This window comes from Pituophis catenifer, unplaced genomic scaffold (assembly GCF_029215685.1).
Source record: "Pituophis catenifer annectens isolate HBS135680 unplaced genomic scaffold, rPitCat1.0.hap2 SCAF_8, whole genome shotgun sequence".
In the NCBI taxonomy this organism is placed as follows: domain Eukaryota; kingdom Metazoa; phylum Chordata; class Lepidosauria; order Squamata; family Colubridae; genus Pituophis; species Pituophis catenifer.
In genome coordinates this window covers 83278648-83302762 of record NW_027256888.1, presented here as the reverse complement: position 1 = coordinate 83302762, position 24115 = coordinate 83278648, and the positions used below count along the sequence as shown (strand labels likewise).

Sequence of the window (24115 nt, the reverse complement as noted above, 5' to 3'; positions counted from 1 at the left end):
TCATACAATCTTTAACTAATTCCGTTTCTGAATCTCTTTCTAACAAAACATTATAAAGCCTTTTAATATGCATTGGACCTTTCTCTCTTATATGTCTAACCAATTCTTCCTCATGCAACATAATACCAGTTTTTTGGTCCTCTTTCCATCTCATTTGTAATTGATTATATTGTAACCAGGTTAAATTAATCCCTTCGTCCAACAGTGTCTGCAATGTCTTCACATTTGTTTCTTAATCTGCCTACATGGAATAGCAATCTTGAAAGCCCATCTAAGTTTCTACTCTATTTGTCTGATTTTTGCACTAAAGAAAATGAAAGCAGGAATTATCACTTTCTCTCTCACGCTTCCTTCCTTTGGCAAACTTCCCCAATACCGGCTCTAAATTCTTGCACAGATAACTTTGTCGAAGACCAAAATAAGGGGAACCTAACTAGTTCCCCAAACTCTAAACATCTGTAATCAAGATATGTATTTTTTTTTGCAATGCGGTTATTTACAATTAGCCACAAAATGGGGAGATTTTTGAGAGTTCCTTTAACAAAATGCATTGGAAAATGCCTTGAAAATTCAGGAAAAGCAGATTTTTTTTTCCTGTTTAAAAATAAAGACATTTTCAGGCCCTGAGTGTTTGTGTGTGTGTGGGGTGGGGGTGAATACATAAGACCCCAGTAAGAAGGAAAACCAGCCCTTTTCAGGCTTCGGTCCTATATATATTTGTCCACTTGAGGGCACAATCAGAAAAAGATCTTGCTATGGAATTAAAAACAAGGGTTGTGGGAATTATTGCTCACAAAACCAAGTGAGATGAAAGTTATCTCCTCTATTTTGGAAGTCAAAGTCTTGTGAAGAATTCTTCTGTTCTTTCTTTCTGCTATTTTCTCTTCTCTTCTCTTCTCTTCTCTTCTCTTCTCTTCTCTTCTCTTCTCTTCTCTTCTCTTCTCTTCTCTTCTCTTCTCTTCTCTTCTCTTCCCTTCCCTTCCCTTCCCTTCCCTTCCCTTCCCTTCCCTTCCCTTCCCTTCCCTTCTCCTCTCCTCTCCTCTCCTCTCCTCTCCCCTCCCCTCCCCTCCTCTCCCCTTCCCTTCTCTTTTCTCCTCTCCTCTCCTCTCCTCTCCTCTCCTCTCCTCTCCTCTCCTCTCCTCTCCTCTCCCCTCCCCTCCCCCTTCCCTTCCCTCCTCTCCTCTCCTCTCCTCTCCTCTCCTCTCCCCTCCCCTCCCCTCCCCTCTCCTCTCCTCTCCTCTCCCCTTCCCTTCCCTTCCCTTCCCTTCCCTTCTCTTCTACTCTATACTCTACTCTATTCTACATTCTATTCTATTCATTTTCTATTCTATTCCGTATTCTCTTCTCTTCTATATTCTCTTCTCTTCTCTTCTTTGTCCCAAAGATGCTTTTTTCAAAAGGCAACTGGACTTCCTTGATGTTTTCCTTAAAAAGCTTTTGCTGCTCATCCAAGACGCTTTTTCAGTTCTTTAGTTCTTCAGAAGGAGGAAGAGGAGGAAGAGTTAGGAGGAAAAAGACTGTGGGGTCCTTGGTGTTCTCTAAGCTGGGTTGTTTTCTTGGAGATGTTTCATGACCCAACTAGGTAACATCATCAGTGCTAGAAGGGAGGGAGGGTTTTTTTTGGTTTCTCTTGATGCTTGCAGCATCAGTGGCAGTTCCAGTCTTAGTAGTTCCTTGATTAGTCATCTGTTTACTCTTGAGTTGGGAACGGCATCCAGGGATGGTTGTTGTCTATCCTCAAATGAGACGGAGGTCCCTGGGCGATGAGCCACGGTGGAGAGGAAGGTTGGGGCGGCAACAGCTTCCAAGGCTGAGGCCATTTCTGCACCGGGGATTGTAATGTCCAGAGCCGCCATTAAACCATCGTTGGGCCAAAGTAACATTGCTGGGGACGGACTTTCTCCAACGGTGGCCAGTTGATGCTCTGCAGCTACCCAAAGTCTCCACGCGAGGTGACCCTTCAGTCAAGAGGAGTGAAATTCCCAGGGAACAGGAGTTTCTCTGCAAGGGGTATTTTTAGCTTCGAATCAGGCGCTCACAGCTGAGTGGAAGAGACGCCTGAGGAAACGGTGGCATTTTCAAAACGGCAACATCTTCTCAAGAGGATAAATGGCTTTGTTGTCAAAGACCGCGGCTCTCCAAACTTGGCAACTTTAAGACGTGGGGACTTCAACTCCCAGAATTCCCCAGAGCCAGCCGGGTGGACAGGAGGAGGAGGAGGAGGAGGAGGAGGAGGAGGAGGAGGAGGAGGAGGAGGAGGAGGAGGAGGAGGAGGAGGACAAGAATGACTGTGGAGCCCTTGGTGTTCTCTGAGCATTGTTGTTTTCTTGCAGACATTTCATGACCCAACTAGGGAACATCATCAGTGCTAGAAGGGAGTGGGAGGGAGGAGGAGGGGGCTGGGGGATTCTGGGAGTTGAAGTCCACAAGTGTTAAAGTTGCCAAGGTTGGAGACTCCTGTCCTAAATTAGTCAGGTCACCGCCAGACACTGAAGTAGCAGCTGAAGAAGAAGAAGAAGGAGAATGAGGAGGAAGGAGCAGGGAGAAGAGCAGACAAGGGAGACGGCCTCACTGGTTGTTCCCCCTGGGAACAGGCTGCACAGGCAGTCCCCGACTTACAACAGTTCATTTAGTGGCCATTCAAAGTTACAACAGCATTGAAAAAAAGTGACTTGGGACCGTTCTCACACTTACGACCGTTACAGCATCCCTGGGGTCACATGATCCAAATTCAGACGCTTGGCAACTGATTTGCATTTATGACGGTCGCAGTCTGCCGGGATCATGTGATCCCCTTTTGCGACCTTCTGATGGAGCCAAATCAAGGGGGAAGCCAGGTTCCCTTTACAAGCCTGTTACTAACTTAACAATGGTGGTGATTCATTTAACAACAGTGGCAAGTAAAGTTGTAAAAGGGGACAAAACCCACTCAACAACTGTCTCGCTTAGCAAGGGAAATTTGGGTTTGAATTGTGGTCGTATGTTGAGGACGACCTGGAAATGTTAGAAGTGGGACTTGGGGGAAAACTTTGAAGGAACAGCTCAGCCTGCAGGCCCTTCAGTGGGAAGCGGTGGGTGGCCTCGCTGTTTCTGGCCAAGAGGGAGGGTCTGGCATCCAGAAAGAAGATCAGATTGTTGGAAGGGACCTTGTAAGTCATCTAGTCCACCCCCCTGCCCATGCAGGAGACCGTACACCATCTCTGACAGATGGCAGTCCAGTCCCTTCTTGAAAGCCTCCAGGGATGATTCCCAGAGTCCTTGGGGGAAAAGATTGGGGAATGAGACGTCTCCATCCTGACATTGCGGAAGACATGACTTACCCCCATGGCAGCGAAGACAATGGCGAAGTTATCCTCGTGGTAATCCACCACGTCTTTCGATTTCTTCACCAGGCCAGCCTGCCTGCAGATCTGAGCTGCAATCTGGGATGAAGAGGGAAGGAGGAGGGTGAGAGGCCGTGGAAGATGGGAACGGCAGGGAACCCCTCAAACCTGGGCTTAGTTCTCTACCGTTCTGTGTAGCGTCCTTGGTGCTCTCTGAGCTGGGATGTTGTCTTGTAGACGTTTCATTACCAAGCTAGATAATGTCATTGGGGGAGTGGGGTTTGTGGAGGTGGGGGGAAGGGGGGAGGGGGAGGGGAGGAGGCGGTTGACCAGGCTCAAGGTTGACTCAGCCTTCCATCCTTCTGAGGTGGGTAAAAGGAGGACCCAGATTGTTGGGGGGGGGGGGAGAAGAGGCTGACTCTGTAACCCGCTGAGAGAAGGCTGGAAAGCACAGTGAGGCAGTATCTAAGTCTAGGTGCTCCTGCTGTTGCTATTTCTTCTGAATATTTCCTGCACCGTGAGGCAGTATCTAAGTCTAGGTGCTCCTGCTGTTGCTATTTCTTCTGAATATTTCCTGCACCTCTGCTTTTCCAGGGTCTCCAGCCCCAGCACGTGACTTTGGCATTCCCAAAGAATGAAAAAGTCCCTCACAAAAGACCCTCAAGAGGCATCCTGCTGTGGACTGGTGGAGCCAAAGGGAGGGGGGCTTGCGAGGTCCGTACCTCGTTGTGGGGGAGACCAGCAGCGGAGAAAATGGGGATCTTCTGTCCTCGGGCAATGCTGTTCATGACATCGATGGGAGAGAGGCCCGTCTGGATCATCTCCTCGGGGTAAATGCGTCCTTGAGGGTTGATGGGCTGCCCTGAGAAGGGAGGGAAGGAGGAAGGAAGGAAGGAAGGAAGGAATGAAGGAAGAGGAAGGGAAGAAGGGAAAGGAAGGACATGGAAATGAGAGGAAGGAAGGAGGGAGATAGGGAGGGAAGGAAGGAGATGAAAAAGGAAGGAAGAAAAAGAGGGAGGGAGAGCGGGAGGAGGGAAGGAAGGAAGGGAGGAGAGAGGGAGGAAGGGAAGGGAAGGGAGGAGAAAAAGAGGAAGTGAGGGAGGGAAAGGAAGGAAAGAAGATGCGAATGAAAGGAAGGAAGGAAGGAGAAAAAGAGGAAGGGAGGGAGGGAAAGGAAGGAGGGAGATAGGTAGGGAAGGAAGGAGATGAAAAAGGAAGGAAGGAGAAAAAGAGGGAGGGAGAGCGGGGGGAGGGAAGGAAGGAAGGAGAGAGGGAGGAAGGGAAGGGAGGAGAAAAAGAGGGAGGGAGAGGGAGGAAGGGAAAGGAAGGAAGGAAAGAGATGGAAATGAGAGGAAGGAAGGAAGGAAGGGGAAGGAAGAGGAAGCAAGGAAGGAAGGAAGGAAGGAAGAGGAAGGGAGGGAGGGAAGAAGGGAAAGGAAGGACATGGAAATGAGAGGAAGGAAGGAGGGAGATAGGAAGGAAGGAAGGAGAAAAAGAGGGAGGGAGAGCGGGGGAGGGAAGGAAGGAAGGAGAGAGGGAGGAAGGGAAAGGAAGGAAGGAAAGAAGGAGATGGGAATGAGAGGAAGGAAAGAAGGAAGGAAGGAGTTATCCCAGTGTAAATCAGTGCTTAGTTACTTAGTGTTTCAAAGGGAGGTTGCTTGGCCCACTTCCCCCCCACCCCCCACGGTTGGGTTCATTTTCTTCTTAAAAGCTTTTGCCAAATCAAAGCACAAAAGTTGTGACCTTCAGTTTCTTAAACTCAAGACCCACTGGAGCTCCCTCGTTCCGCCTTCTCCCTTGTGGCCAAACAGAGCAGCTCCCCTTTAGCTGCCCTGGTGGGGCCAGAGGAGGCTTCCCAGCCGTGGTTTCCTCTCCGCTCAGTTTCATGTCCGAAACCTGGACAAAGCTCGGCCCTGGGGTCTCTTCCCCAGGAGGCCCTGCCGGCCACGACCCACAGCTCCAGCCTGCCCTGGGCCCCCCTCCCCTCCCCAAGCCAACCAAGGGGCCTCACCATTAATGTCCAGGAAGTCCTCGGCCATCACCATGGGGCCTCTGTCGATGGGCTTAGCCGAACCGTTGAAGACTCGGCCTGCAATGAGAAGCAACCGTGGGGAGGAGCGCCCCAGAGACCTGGGTGAAGGAGGTGGGGGGGCAGAAGAGAGGAAGGAAGGGTCAACTGTGAACAGCGGAGGGCCTCACGTGATTGGAGAACCTGAACAGGTGGCCAGGGTCTTTCCAACTAAACCCAACTGAAGGAATCTCCTGCAAGAAGCCATTTGGCACTTCAAGACCTTAGACTGCATTAACAGAGGGATAGAATCAAGATCACATGAAGGGTTAATGCCGCTTTATAAAGCCTTGGTAAGGCCACACTTGGAATCCTGCATCCAGTTTTGGTCACCACAATGTAAGAAAGATGTGGAGACTCTAGAAAGAGTGCAGAGAAGAGCAACCAAGAGGATTAGGGGACTGGAGGCTAAAACATATGAAGAACGGTTGCAGGAACTGGGCATGTCTCGTTTAATGAAAATAAGGACTGGGAAGACATGATAGCAGTCTTCCAATATCTCAGGGGCTGCCCCAAAGAAGAGGGAGTCAAGCTATTCTACCAAGCACCAGAAGGCAGGACAAGAAGCAATGATTGGAAAGTAATCAAGGAAAAAAGGAGAAATTTCCTGACACTGAGAACAGTTAGCTAGTGGAACCACTTGTCTCCAGAAGTTGTAGGTGCTCCATCACTGGAGGAGTTTAAGAAGACATGAAACAGCCACTTGTTTGGAATGGTCAAGGGCCTCCTGCCTGAGCAGGGGGTTGGACTAGAAGACCTCCAAGGTCCCTTCCAATTCTGTTCTTGTGTTCTTGTGCCTCCAACAGGACAACCAGAGCGCAGCTGAATCCAAGCAACGTCACCCCAGAAGACCCCCATGGAGGCCGTCCTGGGCGGACCCGTGAATGACCTGGCCCAGAAGAGCAGAGAGCCATCAGGAAGACGGTCCAGACAGCTGACTTCACACAGGGGAAGAGAGGCCGTCGCTCCTCTGGAAGGCGAGACCAACCTGTTCTCCAATGGCGCCTTCTGTCACTGCGCATCAGGAGATCCCTCCTGGAAAAGAGCAAGGCTTGGGAGACGTTGGGTCACATCACCGTCAAAAGGAGCCGGAGGGCCTCGGATTTCCATCCCCATCCTCAGGTTCCTGCAGCCCTTGACTTGGAGATCCCCCAGATGTCAACACCAGGTAGCTCCCGTCTCCTTCCCCCAACAATCCACCTGAAAACGAGCTTCTGTGGACCAAGGCAGCTCTTCAAGAGCCAATTCATTTCCATGGTGGAGGGGGAAGATCCTGATCGCTCTTGTGTCCAGACTCAGCAATGGAAGACCATTCTGGAATCTTCTCTCCCCTCAAAAGCAGGAGGTTGGACTAGAAGACCTCCCAGGTCCCCTTGCAACTCTTGTTATTCTATGAAGCATTTCTGGTGCTTTCTTCTCCCCTTTGTTAGCCAAGGAAGGAGGGGTATGTGGAAAGTTTAATTTGGTCCTTGGTCCCTGGGTGCCCTGGGTGGGCACCTTCCTGTAACTCGGGGGTGTCAAACACAAGGCCCGTGGGTTGGATCAGCCTGTGATGTGGTCACAGTCTACCCAGTGTGAAGAGGAAACATGTCAGCAGTTTGGGAAGTGGCGTCAAGCTGTCCACGCCCCCCCCAGTTGGCCACTCCCACCCAATCGGCCACGCCCACCCGGCCCCCTGAGATCAGCCAGAGCCCAGATGTGTCCCTCCATGAAAATGAGTTTGACACCCCTGCTGTACCTGGAGCAACCGATCATCGTGATTGACAGCTGCCCCTCCATTGCCTACCCAAAGAGGTCTCACCTACCCAGCATGTCCTCGGACACGGGCGTGCGGAGAATGTCCCCAGTGAACTCGCAAGACGTCTTGCGGGCATCGATGCCAGAGGTCCCTTCGAACACCTGCAGAGGGAAGGTCACAGGCCCAGGAGCCAATTACTGGCCATTATGGAGGATTAGCAGCAGAAAGGACCCCCCCCTCCCTGCCCATGCCTCTCATTCAGGACCCTCTCCCTCTCTCTCACACACACAGACACACACATGTAGGATTGCCTGGCCTGACCCCTTGCAAGACAATCTTCACACCTCTGCCAGGGGGGAGTGGATGGATCTCCTCTCCTGCCCCGTGTCCAGGACAGCTCGGGTGGCCTCTAAGTCCCTTCCATCGAAAGGTGTGGGGGTGGGAGGATTGGCACCCCAAAGGTCTCCCCCCTGGAGGAGCGAAGGTTGGCAGATGACCCTCTGGGGGCGCCAACAGGTCAACCCTGCAGCTGCCCGGGAGCAGCTTAAGCAGAGTGGGGCAAAGAGGGCAATTTGCAGGTGGACTTTTGAAAAGGTCAGCGATTGGCCAAAGGCTAATTCCCAAGCAGGAAGGGCCTTTTCTACTCCCCTCCCCAAGTGGATAGGCTGGCTTGGGTTTTCTTCTCTTCTCCAAAGCGCCAGAAGGCACAGCAAGAAGCAACAGATGGAAACTAATCAAGGAGAGAATCAGCTGGAAAGGGCCCTTAGAGGTCGTCTAGTCCAGCCTCCCGCTCGAGCAGGAGACCCTCTACCATTTCAGACAAGTGGCTGTCCAGTCTCTTCTTCAAAGCCTCCAGTGATGGAGCCACCCACATTTTCTGGTGGCAAGCTGTTCCACAGATTAATTGTTCTAACTGTTAGGAAGTTTCTCCTTAATTCCAGGTTGCTTCTCTCCTGGATTGGTTTTTTCCATCCATTGTTTCTTCTCCTGCCTTGCAAGACAATCTTCTCACCTCTGCCAGGTTTGGAAAATAAGTTGAGCCCCTCTTCTTTGGGGCAGCCCCTCAAATACTGGAATACCACTATCAGGTCGTCCCCGTCCCCCCCCCCACAGAACTAAGGAGAAACTTCCTGACAGTTAGAACAATTAACCAGTGGAACCAGTGGTGTCCAACACTGGAGTTTGTTTTTAAGAAGAGAGCTATGCTGGCTGGAGAATTCTGGGAGTTGAAGTCCACAAGTCTTAAAGCTGCCAAGTTTGAAGACCTCTGGTTTAGGGTCTCCAGCTAGGGCAGGGGGTTGGACTAGAAGGCCTCCAAGGTGCCTTCCAACTCTTCTCTTTTCACCCAGAAATTTGGAAAAGATGATCTTTGAAATGTGGCAAAAATCCGTGTCATCCCCCAACAGCAGCGAAGACTTTGATTTTTCTGTATCATGTCTTCCAGAGGTCTTCTGGGATGATGAAACCCAGATTTGGTCTCCCTGGCTTCTGGCCCAGCTCACCCCGTGTTTCCCAGGTCTAAGGGCCAGACGACGTTCAGACAGCCCCAAATGAAAATAAGCTGCGGCTTGAAACCTTTTTTTCCTGCTTGCAAAGTCTCGTCGTGTTTGTATAATTTCTGGCTTCGGGCAAGGAGGAAAGTGAGTCACGTGCGCCAGCAAAAGAGGGTAGTTGCTAAGACTGGGCAGCTTCGACAAGATCACATTTTCCACACCAGATGCACAAGCTAAAGGATTAGAGTAATAACAGCTCAGATCCTGGGATGACGCTATCTTGACCACTATCAAATCACATCTGCCTCTCCCTCCCTGCCGATTCATTACCCAGCTGGGTAACATTATCAGTGCTAGAAAGGGAGTGGGGCGTGTGGTGAGGAGGAGGAGGAGGAGGAGGGCTGTGGGGTCCTTGGGTCTCTCTGAACTTGGTTGTTTCCTTGCAGATGTTTCATGACTCAGCTAACTAACATCATCAGTGTTAGAAGGGGGGAAGTTTTAGAAAGGAGGAGGAGGAGGAGGGGGGGGGAGGAGGAGGAGGAGAAGGAGAAGGAGAAGGAGAAGGAGAGAAGGAGGAGGAGAAGGAGAGGAGGAGGTGGAGAAGGAGGAGGAGAAGGAGGAGAAGGAGAGGAGGGAGGTGGAGAAGGAGAGGAGGAGGTGGAGAAGGAGGAGGAGGAGGAGGAGAGGAGGAGGAGGAGAGGAGGAGGAGGAGAAGGAGGAAGGAGGAGAGGAGGAGGAGAGGAGGAGGAGGAGAAGGAGGAGAAGGAGAGGAGAGGTGGAGAAGGAGGAGGAGGAGGAGAGGAGGAGGAGGAGAAGGAGAGGAGGAGGAGGAGAAGGAGGAGAAGGAGAGGAGAAGGTGGAGAAGGAGGAGGAGGAGGAGGAGAGGAGGAGGAGAAGGGGGAGAAGGAGGAGGAAGAGGAGGAGAGGAGGAGGAGAGGAGGAGGAGAAGGAGAGGAGGAGAAGGAGAGGAGGAGGACAAGAGGAAGAGGAGGAGAAGGAGGAGGAAGACTGGTGTGGAGTCCTTGGGTCTCTCTGAACTTGGTTGTTTTCTTGTAGATGTTTCATGACCCAACTGGATAACATCATCAGTGCTAGGGGGGTCTAGAAACAAGTGGCTTGTCCTGCCAGTTTTGTTGGTATTCTTCTAGACATCTGGCTGACTGGGTGTGGCCACCCATAGTAATAACAATGAAGAAAACCCACAAAATCAAAAACCTGCAAATAGAAATAGAACGACTGTGGGGGGAAAAATAGAAAGTTAGCGCCCATAGTCATAGGCGCCGTGGGAAGCAATCCCAAAACATCTGGAGCATCACCTGAGCACTGACGGCATTGACAAAGCCACCACCAGTCAATTGCAAAAAAAAGCAGCTTTGCTTGGGAACAGCTGACATCCTGCGGAGGATACCTTTGATCTTATTAAGCTACCACCTCTGCCTATCTCAGATCCTTGGGAAGGGACTCGATGGGTGGACAAAAATGCCAGGCCCTGTCTCCACATCTGGCTGACTGGGCAACCAGCCAGAATCATTTTATATATTGCCTGACTCCTGGGGTCCCTTGGAAACAAACGATTTGAATTGCAAAATGCATGAATTTTTAACAGATGACTTTGTGTTCTCCATGTAGCTCCCTGCTCTCTTCTGGATCTCTCCAGGATGAGGGGCTGCAAACATCATGGAAATGAGAGAGAGAGAGAGAGAGAGAGAGGACCTCTAGGTGGCCCCCAGATATAGGGGGGCTTAAAGACCCCAAACTCAGTGACACAAAGCTGTCTTTTCAATCTGGTGTTCAGGGACAACTTGAAGGCAGGGTGTCCACAAGGGAAGATCCGAAACATCAAGAGGGCAGCTGCCATGGTCTGACCCCGGTTCTCCCCATTGTTGATGTGTTTTGGGGGCCCTTTGGCTTTCGATCGGACCCTGCGGGGACCCTACTTGGAGTGGGAAGTCCAGAAGAGACCGGGAGCAGCTTTGCAAAATCCTCTTTTATAATCGAGCTGACAATCCTTTCCCTTTGATACCTTGGCTGAAATTTTGGGCCGGTTTCCAGAGGAAGCCACGTGTCGACTTGAGTCTAAGCTGTGTGTCTTTGTCCCTGCGATCCTGGTTTATATTTAGAGCCACGGAGCCAGCCGCCGTGGACTGAATCCTCCTGGCTCAATCCAGCTGCCAGCTGACTGGTTGGCACCCGGGACGTGAGAGATTAACTGGTCTTCTTGGAACAGGCATCCTTTGTCAACCCGATGCCCTCGCCGTGCCCTGGGCTATTCTCCCCATCCTCCTCAGCCCACGTGGCCACCGGACTTCCCCTGCACGGCTGGGCAATGAAGGACAGGAGGCCAGAGCTCTCTGGCCATGCCATGACCTAATGGGGGCAGAGCAGAAAATCCTCCTTGACGGGTGGGGTTGAGGAAGCTCCTGCTGCAGCTGCCTTCTGGGATTGGGTGGGTTTAACAGGGACAGAATAACAGAATTGGAAGGGGCCTTGGAGGTCTTCTAGTCCAACCCTCTGCTCAAAAGGGAGATCCTGTACCATTTCAGAGCAATGGCTGACCAGTCTCTTCTTGAAAACCTCCAGTGTTGGAGTACCTGGTGGCAAGCTGTTCCACTGGTTAACTGTTCTCACTGTTAGGAAGGTTCTCCTTAATTCTACGTTGGATCTCTCCTTGACAGGAAGGAAGGAAGGAAGGAAGGAAGGAAGGAAGGAAGGAAGGAAGGAAGGAAGGAAGGAAGGAAGGATCAGAAAAGAAGGAAGGAAGGAAGGAAGGGAGGGAGGAAGGAAGGAAGGAAGGAAAACAGAAGGATCAGGAAGGAAGGAAGGAAGGAAGGAAGGAAGGAAGGAAGGAAGGAAGGAAGGAAAACAGAAGGATCAGGAAGGAAGGAAGGAAGGAAGGAAGGAAGGAAGGAAGGATCAGAAAGGAAGGAATGAGGGAGGGAAGGAAGGAAAGAAGGATCAGGAAGGAAGGAAGGAAGGAAGGAAGGATCAGAAAGGAAGGAAGGAAGGAAGGAAGGAAGGAAGGAAGGAAGGAAAACAGAAGGATCAGGAAAGAAGGAAGGAAGGATCAGAAAAGAAGGAACGAGGGAGGGAAGGAAGGAAGGATCAGGAAAGAAGGAAGGGAAGAAGGCCAGATAAGGAAGGAGGGAGGGAGGGTGGGAGGGAAGGAAGGATCATAAAGAGAAGGAAAGAAGGGAAGGAAGGAAGGATTGGAGTCTTGGAGCACCCACAACTTCTGGAGACAATCAATTGTTCCACTGATTAATTGTCCTCACTGTCAGGAATTTTCTCTTTATTTCTAGGTTGCTTCTCTCCTTGATTGGTTTCCATCCGTTGCTTCTCGTCCTGCCTTCTGGTGCTTTGGGGAATAAGTTGACCCCCATTTCTTTGGGGGTGGGGTGGGGGATATTGGAACCCGGCTTCTTGCCTGTCTTCTCCAGAACCTCCAGGAAGTTTTTGGAAGTCCAGGAAAGACTCGGGAAGATGCCTTACTGATTCCCAGGAAACCCCAAATCAGATTTTTTTTTTTTTTTTAGCAGATGAGTTTGCAAGGCTGGGAACAGCTCGGGGATATAACAGAACAAAATTGGGATTTATTTTATATCCTTCAGAAGAATGTGACTATCATCATCATCATCACAGAATGCCACGCTCCCAGAGTGTGAACCTTCATGCAAAGAGAGAATCCTTTGTCCTAACTCACCAGCATGGGGATCAGAATTATGAGCAAAATTTCAACGACGGGACCGTTTGCAATCCCTAGATCACTTCAAACACAGGATCCCACTTCTGGGTTCCTGAACTGCTCTCCCACAATTGTTTGGCGCAAGGCTCTCCAACCTTGGCAACTTTAAGCCTGGAGGACTTCAACTCCCAGAATTCCCCAGCCAGCAAAGCTAGTAGTTACCATGACTTCCTCTTGTGCAAAATGTTCCAAAGTCGGCATTCAGAGATGTTTATTACTGATTGGATTTCTATCAAGATCCCCTTCCGCTCCCTGGAGCGCTCCGGATGTCTCTTCCACTCACCTGGATGATGGCTTTGGAGCCGGTCACCTCCAGCACCTGCCCGCTCCGATGGGTGCCGTTGGGCAGGGTGAAGTTGACGATCTCCGCGTACTGGGCGAACTGCGAAAGAGACACAAAAGACAACTGATGTCCGCGTCTGAATTTTCACCGGCCGCCCCTCCTCCACCCCTGGCAAAATTTGGGGAAGGGTACATGATTGCACACCTGCCTGTCTGCCTCTGCCTGTCTGTCTCTCTATTTATCTATACCGTCTGTCTGTCTGTCTGTCTGCGTGTATCATCCCTCTTTATCTATCCTGTCTGTCTGTCTTCCTGTCTATATGTCTCTATCTATCATCGCTGTCTCCCCCTCTATCTAGCAATCTGTCTAGCAATCTACGCACCTGTCTATCTCTCCCTATGTACAGTATCTTATCTATCTATTTATCTGCCTATCACAGTGATGGCTAACCTTTTTGCTGTCGCGTGCCGAAAGTGGGGGGAGCGCGGGGGGGGGGGTCGCACACGTGCATGTCCACACCCAAAGTTCAATGCCCCTCTGTCCCGCCACACATGCACATGTGCCCCCCCTTCCCACGCTCCCCTCACTTTTGTCACGCGACGGCAAAAAAGGTTACTGATGGGCCCAGTAGGCCTGTTTTTCACCCTCCCCAGGCTCCAGAGGCTTTCTTGGAGCCTGGGGAGGGCGAAAACAGCCTCCCCCAGCAAGGCTCTCTGGAGGCTGGAAACGGCCCATTTCCCAACTTCTGGTGGGCCTGGAAGGCCCATTTTTCTGCCCTCCCCAGGTTCCAGAGGCTTTTTTGGAGCCTGGAGAGGGTGAAAACGGTCTTTCCCCCTCCCCGGAGGCCCTCCAGAGGCTGGAAACAGCCCATTTCCTGATTTCCAGTTGGTCCGGAAGGCCTGAAAATTAGCTGGCATGTGCGCTGGAGCTGAGCTAGGGCAACGCTCGCGTGCCCACAGATATGGCTCCGCGTTCCACCTGTGGCACATGTGCCATAGGTTTGCCATCACGGGCCTATCATCTCTATATTTCTCTCTCTGTCTATCATACCTATCATCTCTCTTTCCCATCCATCCATCCATCCATCCCAAAGCCAAAAGGCCACTACAGGACTAGCGCTGGTTAGACTGACCTCCCTACAATTTACTCAGAAATCAGTTCTTCTTTTCAGTGAACTGGAAGGAAAAATTGAAAAGCTCAGCCTCTCTGCTGCCTCCCCCGTTAACCGGCTGGCAGATTCATCTTGTGAGGCTGACAGCTCAGTTTCTGGCACTGGAGCTTTCATGCCAAAGGAATTGGGTGGGCAAATCACACCTTAGCTTAAGTTTTGGATTCTCTAGGAAGCTCTTGGGACTCCAGATTCCCAAGCGCACCTTTCGGGCTCCACCCAGACCTCTGTTGCTTTGTCTGTGCTCTGCTCCCAATGAAACCTTGTAAAATGACCCAGAAACAGATCCACTCTTCTAGTTGAACAGATTTCAGAATGGGTCCTTTTTGGCCGCTAGAGGCCGCCCTGTCGCCTGCTGTCTGACCACCGCCCTGGATTTTGGAGTTTTGGACTGCTAGCGACGGATGGATGGGAGAGGGAGAGGGGGATAGATAGATAGATGGATGGATGGATGGATGCATGAGAGTGAGAGAGAGCTAGAAAGGTAAAGAGATTAAAAGATTGAGAGAGCTAGATAGATGATAGGTAGATAGGTAGATAGATAGAAAGATAGAAAGATAGATAGATAGATAGATAGATAGATAGATAGATAGATAGATAGATAGATAGATGTAGGTAGGTAGGTAGATAGGATGGATGGATGGATGGATGGATGGATGGATGAGAGTGAGAGAGAGCTAGAAAGGTAAAGAGTTTGAGAGATTGAGAGAGCTATATAGATGATAGATAGAGAGATTAGATAGATAGATAGATAGATAGATAGATAGATAGATAGATAGATAGATACATAGATAGAAAGATGGAAAGATAGATACATAGATAGATAGATAGATAGATAGATACATAGATAGATGATATCATATATCTACTGTAATCTACCAGATTTCCTGCAAGGATTGCCCCTATGTGACAGATTGGGAGGAAGAGAGAGAAAAGAGAAGGAGGGAAGGAGGGGAAGAGAAAGACAGGGAGGGGAGAGAGGGAGGAAGGGAAGGAGAGAGGGAGGAAGAGGGAGGGAGGGAGCGATGGAGGGAAAGAAAAGGAGAGAAAGAGAGGGGGAGGGAGGGGGGCATTGAATGCTTTCCTAAAGTCCCTCCCCCCCCCCAAAAATGGGAGCAGATGCTGCAGCTGAAGCCAGGTGCAGCTATTCTGCATCTTAGGCCAAAGTGACCACGGAGGGCAGGGTCCAGTGGCCGCATTGGTGAGGGGGGGCACTGCTGCAGAGCCCAAAATGGCCAATCAGAGCTGCGCAGATCCCAGCCCGTGACCATGTCAGCCACCAATGGTTAGTGAAGCATGCTAGATCATGCCCAGGACAAAAATGCGCTCTGGTGAGAGAGGGGGCCCGAGTTTAACATGGGAAAAATCTAAAGAGGCCGTGCCGTTGCCTTTACACAAGCGGGGATGAAACACAACAAATGTCACACTTGGTGCTGCGTAGATAGAGTCCCTGGCAGGATGCAGCAAGGGAGGCACGGTTGTCTGCAGGAATCTTTGCAAAAAAAAAATAAAAATAAAATAAAAATGGGTTGGGGTAGACCTGTGGACTACAACTCCCAGAATCCCTGATCCAGCTCTTTAGATTTATGACACTGTGACTGTCATAAATATGGACCAGTTGCCAAGGGTCCACATTTTGATCACGTGACCACGGGAATGTTGCAACGGTTGAAAGTGTGAAAAAGTCACTTTTTCCCACTTTTTTTGCTGTTTTTTTTTCTGCTGTGTCACTACAGGAAGTGTTCTACGGTTACAACGGTTACAATCATTCACTTAGTGAACTTTCAAAGTTACAACGGCAGTGAAAAAAATGTCTTATGACCATTTTTCACACTTAACGACCATTGCAACATTCCCCATGATCACGTAATCAAAATTCAGATGCTCGGCAACTGACTGATATTTATGACGGTTGCAGAGTCCCTGGGGGGGTCACGGGATCCCCCTTTGCAACCTCCCGACAAGCCATGTCAAGGGGGAAGCCAGATTCACTTAACAACCGTGACAAGAAAGGTCGTAAAATGGGCAAAACTCACTTAGCAACCATCTCACTTAATAACATACATTTTGGCCTCCATTGTGGCCATAAGTCGAGGACTACCTGTATTGTACGGGGGGCGGAGGGGGGAAATCGGCCGTCACCTACCTTCACGTTGTCCAGGACTACCAGGGGTCCATTCACCCCACAGACGGTCCGGTACGCTGCAGAGAAAGGGAAAAGCAGAGGGAATGATGGCTCAGCAGAGACCAAGTTGTGATGGAAAAGAACAAGAGTTCTTTTTTTTTTTTTTTGAAAAAAGTTTTTTTTATTTTTTTAAAAACATAAACATAAAACACATCTTTTCCAAAATGAAGCATTGATCCGGCCACAAATTAGTACAAATCACTAACAAATCTTATTTTTCAATTAACACAACTTAATATTTTACTCAGTTGTTTACCTAAATTCTATCAATTTAACTATGCCATTATCCCAAAAACCCGCTACTTAAATCTTAAATCCTAACCAAATATCATTCCATTTCTCTCTTTCTTTTTGCTTAGATGGATATATTTTAACAATATAAATCGTTACAGTTATTGTAAACATTTAAAAAATATTTTAACGATGGCTCCCAATATAATCATCTTCATTACTTTACTATTAATCCTAACACAATCATTTCATTTTTACTGAAAAGAGCGAGAGTTCTGAGCTGGAGAAAGAAATCTGCATATGGAGTTATTTATGGGGTCCCTGTGTTTAAGTCATTGAGCTTAAAACCTTGTAATGTAATTCATAATTTAAAAACAGAAATAATCCATCCATCTTTGGCATCTACTCCTTTGGTAGGTTCATCCCTTTGGTCGGTGGGGTGGAGAGACCCTCCCTTGGGGTCTTTCTACTCTTGATGCCACCAGACAGTCTATCTGGAGCAGAATAGAATACAGAATAACAAGAGCTGGAAGAGACCTTAGAGGTCTTCTAGTCCAACCCTCTGCTAGAACAGGAGACCTTGTGCTGTACCAGACAGATGGCTGCCCAGTCTCTTCTTGAAAACCTCCAGTGATGCAGCACCCACAACTTCTTGAGGCAAGCAGTTCCACTGGTGAATTGTTTTCACAGGCAGGAAATTACCTCTTACTTCTAAGTTGATAAGTTTCCATCTGGTACTTCTTATCCTGCCTTCAGGTGCTTTGGAGAATAATTTGACCCCCCCCTTCTTTGTGGCAGACATCCCCCACCCCAATATTGGAAGGCTTGCTATCGTGTCAGCCCTAGTCCTTCTCTTCACTAGACTAGACATACCCAAATCCTGCAACCGTTCTTCTTCCCTCCTTCTTTGTGGCAGCCCCTCAAGGATTAGAAGATAGTTATCATGACACCCCCCACCCTAATTTCCTGGTTTTTTTTTAACCCATTGTAGGCTAGGAGCATAACAGGGTAGGAAGGTCCCTTGGAGGTCTTCTAGTCCAGCCTTCTGCTCAAGCAGGAAACCCTATTCCATTTCAGACCTACGGTTCTCCAGTTTCTTCCTGAAAACCTGCTGTGATGGAGCACCCACAACTTCTAGTGGCAAGTCGTTCCACTGATTAATTTTTCTCACTGTCTAGGCTATTTTTTCTCCTTGATTGGTTTCCATCCGTTGCTTCTTGTCCTGCCTTCTGGTGCCTTGGAGAATAGGTGGACTTCCCTCCCCCCTCTTATTTGTGGCAGCCCCTCAAATATTGAAAGATGCTGTCATGTCACCCCTAGTCCTTCTTTTTATTAAACCAGACATACTCAATTCCTGCAACTGTTCTTCATATAGAACACTTAGAGCCTGTTAGTTCATATGGAACACTTGGAGCCTTGGTGGTGCAGCAGACTAAAGTGCTGTTAAGTGCTAGCACTTAGCTGCCTGCAATTAGTGCAAGTTCGAATCTCACCAGGCTCAAGGCTGACTCAGCCTTCCATCCTTTCGAGGTAGGTAAATTGAGGACCCGGATTGTGGGGGCAATAAGCCAGCTTTGTATAGAACAATACCGCTTAGGGGGGACCGAAAGCCCTACTAATTAGGTATATACAAAAAAGTATGCAGGCTATTGCTACATGTAATGTATTGCTAATGTACTGCTATTACAATGCATTGTAAGCCGCCCTGAGTCTACGGAGAAGGGCGGCATATAAATTGGACTAATAAATAAATAAATAAATAAATAATAAATATGCTTTATCCTCCAGTCTCAATCAATCAATCAATCAACCAATCAGAATAGAGCTAAAAGGGACCTTCTTGTCCACCCCCCAGTTCAAGCAGGAGACCCTACACAAATTGAGACCATTGCAAGTGAACCCTATTTAATTTGAGACAAGGAGAGCCTCCACAATTTGAGACATTCTATCTTTGTTTGTTCAGAGCTGCCTTTCTTCCACTTCATCTTCCTTTTTTTATTGTACAGCAATCTTTCTCCTCAAACCCAGCCTCTCCCTCTTCTCCTTCCAACTTTCTTTCCCCACCTTCTTCTTCTTCTCTTCTCTACTTCCCCTTCCCTTCTCCTTCTCCTCCTCTCTTCCTTAATATATTTATTAAGTATATTAAGAAAAAGACTGAATTGTTAAAAAATAAAAGAGGATAAATAGGTATAAATAGTAAAGTTAGAATTTAGGGATGTTTACTGAATGAAGAAGATGTTTACGTATGCAAGTATAGAGATGCTGAGGTGTATTCAAAAAAAGGAAAAGGGGAAGACGATATTGACAAAAAATGTAATGGAGTAAAATGTATTTGAATTTGACTAATTGTATAAGATAAGAAACGACCAAGACTCTGTTCAAAAAAAAAAGAAAGAAAGATATGGGTGAAGGTGGGAGAGGAGAAAAGAAAAAAACCAATAAAACTTGTTTTTCTTTTTTAAAAAAAATTGAGACATTCTAGAGGTCTCCTAATCATTTTGCCTGTCTTGAAGCCATATAATGTTTTCATGGTAAGAACCAGCGCCTTAAAAGACCACCTGAGAGTGGGGGGGGGGAGAAACATTTCTTTGTCCCAAATCTTCACTTTGATGAAGCACTGAACTGCCAAGTCAGTTGACCTGGTTTTGCATCACTGCAAAAGGTAAGATTTCTTTGTAGAAATTAATAATTCAATAGTACTTTAACCCAAGGTAATTTATCTCCTTTGGGATCTCTCCAAATTTGGGTGAGCTTCTACCTCAGCGCTTGAAATGAGAAAATTGGGGGAAATATTGGGCGTGTTTTTTTTTTTGAAAGCCATCAAGATAGAAGGTACTTTAATTTAATTTAATTTAATTTAATTTAATTTTTTAATTTAATTTAATTTCGAATTTATATACCGCCCTTCTCCCTGAGGACTCAGGGCGGTGTACAGCCAAGATAAAAAACATAGAATACAAATATTAAAACATTTAAAAATATATATAAAATTTGGCCCAAAAAATTAAAATCGCAGACTAATTAAAAGGATTTAAAAATTTTAAAAATTTCTTCTTAAGCCAACCCGGCTTGCTGAAAAAGATAGGTTTTCAGGGAACGACGGAAGGCATTGAGGTCCTGGATTCTTCTTATCTCCGTGGGCAACTGATTCCAGAGGGTGGGAGCCCCCACAGAGAAAGCCCTCCCCCTGGGGGCCACCAGCCTACATTGTTTGGCTGATGGCACCCCGAGGAGGCCCTCTCTGTGGGAGCGCACGGGTCGATGGGAGGTCATCGGTAGCAGCAGGCGGTCTCGGAGATAGCTAGGCCCTATGCCATGGAGCGCTTTAAAGGTGATAACCAACACCTTGAAGCGCACCCGGAAGACCACCGGGAGCCAGTGCAGCTCGCGCAGGAGTGGTGTTACATGGGAGCGCCATGTTGCTCCCATCACTACCCGCGCTGCTGCATTCTGGACCAGCTGGAGCCTCCGGGTGCTCTTCAAGGGGAGCCCCATGTAGAGAGCGTTACAGTAGTCAAGGCGAGAGGTGACGAGGGCGTGAGTGACTGTGCACAGGGAATCCCGATCAAGAAAGGGCCGCAACTGGCGAATCAGGCGAACCTGATAAAAGGTCCCCCTGGTAACAGCCGTCAGATGTTCCTCCAAAGACAGCTGCCTATCCAGGAGGACTCCCAGATTGCGAGCCCTTTCAGTGGGGGCCAAAGACTCGCCCCCAATAGTCAGTGATGGAGTCAACTGACTATATCGGGATGCCGGGAGCCACAGCCACTCAGTCTTGGAAGGGTTGAGCCTGAGCCTGTTCCTCCCCATCCAGATCCGCACAGCCTCCAGGCACTGGGACATCACTTCAAGGGCATCGTTGGGGTGGCCTGGGGTGGAGATGTACAGCTGGGTGTCATCAGCGTACTGGTGGTATCTCACCCCAAAGCCACGGATGATCTCGCCCAGTGGCTTCACATAAATGTTGAACAGAAGGGGCGAGAGGACCGATCCCTGCGGCACTCCACAAATGAGAGGCCTCGAGGTCGACCTCTGCCCCCCTGCCAACACAAACTGCGACCGGTCGGAGAGAAAGGAGGAGAACCACCGTAACACGGTGCCTCCCACCCCCAACTCTTCCAGCCGGTGCAGCATGATACCATGGTCGATGGTATCAAAAGCCGCTGAGAGATCTAATAGGACCAGAACAGAGGAATAACCCCTGTCCCGAGCCCTCCAGAGATCATCGACCAACGCGACCAATGCCGTTTCCGTGCTGTGCCCAGACCTGAAACCTGACTGGAACGGATCCAGATAGGATGTTTCCTCCAGGAATTGTGGAAACTGTTGCGCGACCACACTCTCAACAACCTTCGCAATGAAGCGAAGGTTGGAGACAGGACGATAGTTAGCCAATATTGCTGGATCCAGGGACGGCTTCTTGAGGAGAGGCCTCACCACCGCCTCTTTCAGGGCAGCGGGGAAGTGACCCTCACTCAAGGAAGCATTAATAACGCCCTGGAGCCAGCCTCGTGTAACCTCCCGGGAAGCCAGTACCAACCAGGAGGGACACGGGTCCAGTAAACATGTGGCCGCACTAAGTCTCCCCAAAATCCTGTCCACATCATCGGGAGTCACAGCATCAAACTCCTCCCAGATAACATTCTCAAGACTGTTCCTCGTCACCCTGCCCTGATCTACCCAGTCAGAGTCCAAATCCCCCCGGATCTGAGCGATTTTGTCATACAGGTATTGTCCGAAATCCTCCGCCCTGCCTTCTAAGGGATCCTCCCGCACTCCCAGATGGAGCAGGGCGCGGGTCACCCTAAACAGGGCGGCCGGACGATTCCCTGATGACGCAATAGAGGCGGAAAAGTAGTTAGACTTTGCCGTCTTTATCGCCACTAGGTAGGCCTTAATATGCGACCTTACCAGTGTTCGATCAGATTCAGCGAGACTGGCCCTCCAACCGCTCTCCAGGCGTCTTTTCCGGCGCTTCATTTCCCTCAGCTCCTCAGTAAACCAAGGAGCCACCCGGGATCGGCATCGGGTCAGAGGCCGCAAAGGCACAACTCGGTCCAAGGCCCCACCAGCCGCCCGATCCCAGGCGGCTACCAGGTCCTCGGCCGAGTCATGTGCTAGATCCTCAGGAAATGGCCCAAGCTCCGTCTGGAACCTATCAGGATCCATCAGGCGCCTGGGGCGGATCCATCTAATTGGGTCCGCCTCCCTGCGGCGAGGGGTCGCGGTTCGAAGATCTAGGCGAAGGAGTGAGTGGTCAGTCCATGACAAGGGTTCCATGTCTATATCCCCTATAACAAGACCACTCAACCACTGGCCAGAGACAAAAATCAGATCCAGAGTGTGACCTCCCCTGTGAGTAGGGCCATGAACTAACTGGGTCAGGTCCATGGCCGTCATGGAAGCCATGAACTCCCGAGCCACCTCAGACGTTTCACCGACAGATGGCAAGTTGAAATCACCCATGACTAAAAGCCTGGGTGTATCTACTGCCACCGTGGCTATCACGTCGAGTAGCTCAGGAAGGGCTGTTGCCACGCGGCAGGGAGCCAGGTACGTAAGCAACAAGCCCATCTGAACCCCACGGCCCCACCTCACAAGGAGGGACTCACATCTGGCTATCTGAGGCACAGTGGTCTCCCTCGGATCCAGATCCTCGTTAATAATAACCGCCACCCCCCCGCCCCTCCCCTGGGCCCTCGGCTGATGGAATGCTCTGAAGCCTGGTGGGCACATTTCAACCAGAGGGACGCCACCCTCCGGGCCCAACCAGGTCTCCGTAATACCCGCCAGGTCCGCTCCTCCCTCTTGTATAAGATCGTGAATGAGGGGGGCCTTATTAACCACGGACCTGGCATTGCATAACATCAGCCGAAGGCCCAGATCCTGAGTATCTAAGCCACCTAGTCTCCAAGAGGAGCCATGGGGACCGGGGCAAGCAATTGCTCTCAAACAGCGAGTGCGAGCCCCCAACACATGATATGGTCCCCTGCTCCCGCCATATCTGCCCCTCCCTTTAAAAGATTAACAGAGTTGGAAGGGGCCTTGGAGGTCTTCTAGTCCAACCACTTCAGACAAGTGCTTATCCAACATCTTCTTAAAAACTTCCAGTGTTGGAGCATTCACAACTTCTGCAGGCAAGCTGTTCAGAAGTTGTAAATCCTCCAACGCTGGTGTCGTTTTCTTCCTGTCCTTCTTCCATCTTTTCTTCATTCCTTCCTTCATCTCAAATCTCTTTCGGCAAAGCTTTTCGGTGGCCTGGGAAAGCCACCGGGGCAGAAAGAGGCCAGAATGCTGCCACACTTGTTTTGTGAAAGGAACAACAAGCTTCACCCTAGACTAGCCATCTGTGCAATTCAGAGACTGCCGTCAGGTCCACAGACTGTGTCACGTCTTCTTCTCGGATCTTCAACCACCATCTCGGAAGGTTTTGCTTCCTGCTCTTTGCAACCAGCTGTTGAGCCGGATTCCCTTCCGCCGAGATGGACACCTTCCATGGTTTCCATCAGGTTTAATCTTCTGGTTTTGTTCAGCTGGCGAGTCCCCATCCGAAGGTCAGCGAGAGCTCCGGAGGTGGCCCCCAGCAGCTTCCCAAAGAGGCCTTCCTTCACGGGCCACCACCTCCCCCCTCCAGCCCGCTTCCCGTCAACTCCATGAGGTCTGACACCCACAGCCACCATTTCTGTAAAGGTTGTGACCTGCTCAGTAGGTTTCACCAAGCCTGGCCTCCTCAGCAGACACATCTGTGCTGTGGGGCCTCCCCAGAGGGCAGAGGGCAGGAAGACCAGGCCTCCTCTGCTGTCCTAAATACTCAGCGTCCGGTCTGGGTTTCTGCAGCGCCTGGAAGAGCCACTTCTCTCCGTTTCCCTTTTGCAAAAGAAAAAAGAAGAAAAAGCAACCATGTTTTAACTCTGCAGCATCCTTTTTGGAAAGCCACCAGAGATCTGCAGGCCTGGATGGTCCTTCTCCAGGTCTACCCAGACGCTCACCCCTCTGGCTTTCCTTCTTGGGCCACCGCTGGCTCGCTTGCTTCCTCCCTTGGCCAAAGGGGCTCACATACAATTAAGGCGGGATTAGCATTCCTGGCCCCAAATGCCCAGGTGGGGACACAGCTGCGCCGGGAATTTTGGAGACATCATTTGCCTTGACAGCCGAGTGAGACTGGGTGAAAGGTTAGCTTTGCACGTTGCAAGATGTCCTGGCTGAGGTTTGCTGGACCATCGGTGGAGAAGAAGCCTTGGACCATCCTAAAGAGCTCAAGGAGCCGAACCCCAAAGCCTTGAGAGTAGAAAGAGGGGTGCAAAGCCCAAGGAATTGGGGGCCAGCCAGATCCAGAACTGCAAATTTAGAGATATCCTGTCAGCTGGAAGATCTTTCCTTCCTTCCTTCCTTCCTTCCTTCCTTCCTGATAGGGATAGATAGATAGATAGATAGATAGATAGATAGATAGATAGATAGATAGATAGATAGATATGGACATAGATAATGATAGATGATGGATAGATAGATAGATAGATAGATAGATAGATAGATAGATAGATAGATAGATAGATAGATGATGGATAGATAGATACATGATGGAGAGAGAGAGAGAGAGAGATATGGTGGAATGAGATAATGTTGATGAAAATAGACTAAACAAAGGAAGCAAAAGTGACCTGCTTTCCATCCTATCAACGTAGCTCTCCTTTCTTGACGTTGGCCAAACCAGTTGATGGGGATCCCCCTGAGGAAGCCCAACAGGTGCAGAACAAACCCTTCCCCCCTATTTCCTCCCCCTCCCAAATGAAGGGCTTGATTCCTCTACCCAGTCCAGTCTCGGGATTCCCCAACTGGGGGCTTCCAACCAGACTGGGACCCTCGTCCACGAGCATCGCATGGCTG

At 49.6% G+C, this 24115-nt stretch overlaps 1 protein-coding gene across 1 annotated transcript in view; it reads right to left on the bottom strand.

Moving 5' to 3' along the window:
• ATP6V1B1 (ATPase H+ transporting V1 subunit B1) overlaps positions 1–24115 on the bottom strand; it is a 41765-nt gene that overhangs the window by 9116 nt on the left and 8534 nt on the right. Inside the window, exons 4-9 of the mRNA XM_070949182.1 lie at positions 15962–16017; positions 12648–12746; positions 7197–7290; positions 5335–5412; positions 4046–4185; positions 3321–3422 (exon numbers count right to left, since the gene is read on the bottom strand). Of these exons, the coding sequence (XP_070805283.1) occupies positions 3321–3422; positions 4046–4185; positions 5335–5412; positions 7197–7290; positions 12648–12746; positions 15962–16017 (569 nt within the window). The remainder of the gene's footprint in view (positions 1–3320; positions 3423–4045; positions 4186–5334; positions 5413–7196; positions 7291–12647; positions 12747–15961; positions 16018–24115) is intronic.